This window comes from Berghia stephanieae, chromosome 4, assembly GCF_034508935.2.
Source record: "Berghia stephanieae isolate SIO BIC M18660-M18661 chromosome 4, UCSD_Bste_1.3, whole genome shotgun sequence".
Classification (NCBI taxonomy): domain Eukaryota; kingdom Metazoa; phylum Mollusca; class Gastropoda; order Nudibranchia; family Aeolidiidae; genus Berghia; species Berghia stephanieae.
The window spans coordinates 31,887,108-31,889,607 of record NC_088363.1 but is presented as its reverse complement, the minus strand read 5'-3'; the positions used below and the strand labels follow the sequence as shown (position 1 = coordinate 31,889,607).

At 34.7% G+C, this 2,500-nt stretch overlaps 1 protein-coding gene across 7 annotated transcripts in view; it reads right to left on the bottom strand.

The window, feature by feature from the left end:
- The window catches only part of LOC144970419 (uncharacterized), a 310,164-nt gene that overhangs the window by 38,010 nt on the left and 269,654 nt on the right, over positions 1-2,500 (bottom strand). For all 7 annotated transcript variants that reach the window (XM_078910048.1, XM_078910046.1, XM_078910042.1 and 4 more), the window contains 2 exons: positions 1,747-1,875; positions 515-643 (listed from right to left, as the gene is read on the bottom strand). In XM_078910048.1, the coding sequence (XP_078766174.1) occupies positions 515-643; positions 1,747-1,875 (258 nt within the window). The remainder of the gene's footprint in view (positions 1-514; positions 644-1,746; positions 1,876-2,500) is intronic.

Genomic DNA, 2,500 nt, shown 5'->3' with positions numbered 1-2,500 from the left:
GAAGAGGAAGAATAAGCATCTCTTTCTATTAATCTATTGTTCCATGTCAGAATATATAGTATACGATGATACTTTCATGTATCACTTTGACATTTTAGCAATACAAAGCACATTCTTGTCTATATTCCGACGGGCTAAAACAGATATTGTTTTGTTGTTTAAATCTAAGAATCAATACAAATATTTGGCACATTTGGATAGAGAAGTTACATCGAACATCTACTATACTTAAAACGATGAAAACAATAACAACAAAAAACAGACATTCCCCCCCCCCAAAAAAAAACAACAAAAAACAAGAAAACAATAAAAAAAACAACCCCCCCCAACCCCCCCCCCCCCCAAAAAAAAAAAAACAACCCGAAAACAAACAAACAAATAAAATAACAATAGTATAACCAAAAGTTAAAAAAAACTGTGTGTAGACTGAGAGAATTTTAATTATAATATAACAACAAAAGGTGCTAATGACATTTCACAGAGAATGTCCATAGCCGTGCATCAAAGTACAAACCTCTGTCGCAAATCTGTCCAGTCCAACCAGGAGCACAAGTACATTTACCGTCTACCGGATTACAAGCCGCTCCATTTTCACAGATACATCTCATCATACACTGAGGTCCAAATCTACCTTTAGGACAAGCTGAAATCAACAAAATTCCATTTTAGTTTTAGGCATTACTGACCCACAATTAAAAACAATTATTTATTTACAATTTTCAAAATAATCTAAAAATGATTTTCAATGTCTGCTGAGATCTCAGACATTAGGTATAATAGGAACCAGATTGCTACTGGAGGATGATGCTTAATCATATAAAGAAAAAAAAAACATCATATGATCCCTGTTCCGGACTTGTTAGAATGAGGAGCATCCTGTCCTAACTACATCAGGAACGACACATTTTACCAGTTGGACAGACAAGAGCAGGTCATAATCTTTAGGATGCGAACTGGCCGTAGTAGATTAACCCACCACCTTAATACCAAATTCAAAGTGGGGACTACAAGTCAATGCCCCTGTGGAACAGGACATAATAGACAGGTGAACACATCCTATAGGACTGCCCAAACCTCTCTGCTCTTAGGAGAAAATACTGGCCACCGACTGCCCCAATCAGCCTGAGGCGTAAGCTTCACGGGAACCAGCAGGATCTCCAGAGAACTGCAGCATATCTAGTGGAGAGAAGACTTACCATCTGAGCGAAAGCGAAGAAGAAGAAAATTAACATAATTCCATCACAGATAAGCGGGCATTCCTGACCCACAATTAAAAACTATTTTTTCTTTACAATTTTCAAAAATCTAAAATGGATTTTCAATGTGTGCTGAGATCCCAAACATCAGGTATAATTACAGTTTGGTCGGCCACATGTCATTAATAATATTCAAATAATAGGCAATTCATTGTAAAAAGTTAAAAAAACACGAAAATTATTATAACAGCTTAACCCACTCCCCCTTCCAACAAAATGCTTATCAAAGAATGTTTCGGGCTCGAACCCCATTTTCAGTCAACAATAAATGGTAAAACGTTAACAAGTCATGTAAAATCCTGATAGACTAGAGAAAAAAGTCTGTATTTTAGCCTGAAGGGGAAATTTGTCTTTAGGGGCTATTTCAATGGGAGATTGGAAAACTAAAGCAACAGCAGCTGTGCAGTCCCACAAATTTTGATAAGAATGATTATTATTGTCAATTTGAGACAATTATTATATTTCACACCCAGTAATAAAATCCACCTACCTTCATGACAATAGGTGCCGTACCAGCCATCCAGACACAAACACTCCCCTGTCAATTTGTCACAGGTCGCACCATTTTCACAGCCACACGTGTTCTTACAGTTGATTCCCCAGCTCCCCTCAGGACAAGCTATTCGTTGGAGGATAATAAAGATATAGACATATTTTATTTTGAAACTCCATGACGCCAAATGTTGGTGAACATACTGGATAGGACTAATAAAAGCACACTTACTTTAAAGAATGGAAACTTCTATTTTTCTATTTTAATGACAGAATATCTTTGTGAAATGGTTAAAAATGTTAATGCTTTGGCTACAGTTTATCTACACCTAAAGCTTATTTAAATTCTAATTTCCATATTTTAAACAGCTCCTTTAAACTTTAATTTCCATTTTTCAAACAAAGAAAATAAGCACATCTTGAATTTAATAGAACCAAAGATATAAACAAATTAAATAAAGACACAAATAAATAGATCAACATTTTTAGGAGTACTGGTCAGGTATCTTAAAGAATCTTTATTTTTGTAATTAAAGTACGTAAGTTATGTATACATCGGTACAGATGACATACTTTGTGTTTTGGTATGATTAACGGGTAAAACCGAGTACATATTATAGGAAAAGAAGAGAACTTGAGCTGGTCCTCTATCAAAAGGCATATTTTGGCAATCCTATCAAAAGTAAGGTTGCTATATTGATGCTTTCTTATTTTTAAAAATATCTTAGGAAAAAGTTTATATATATATATAT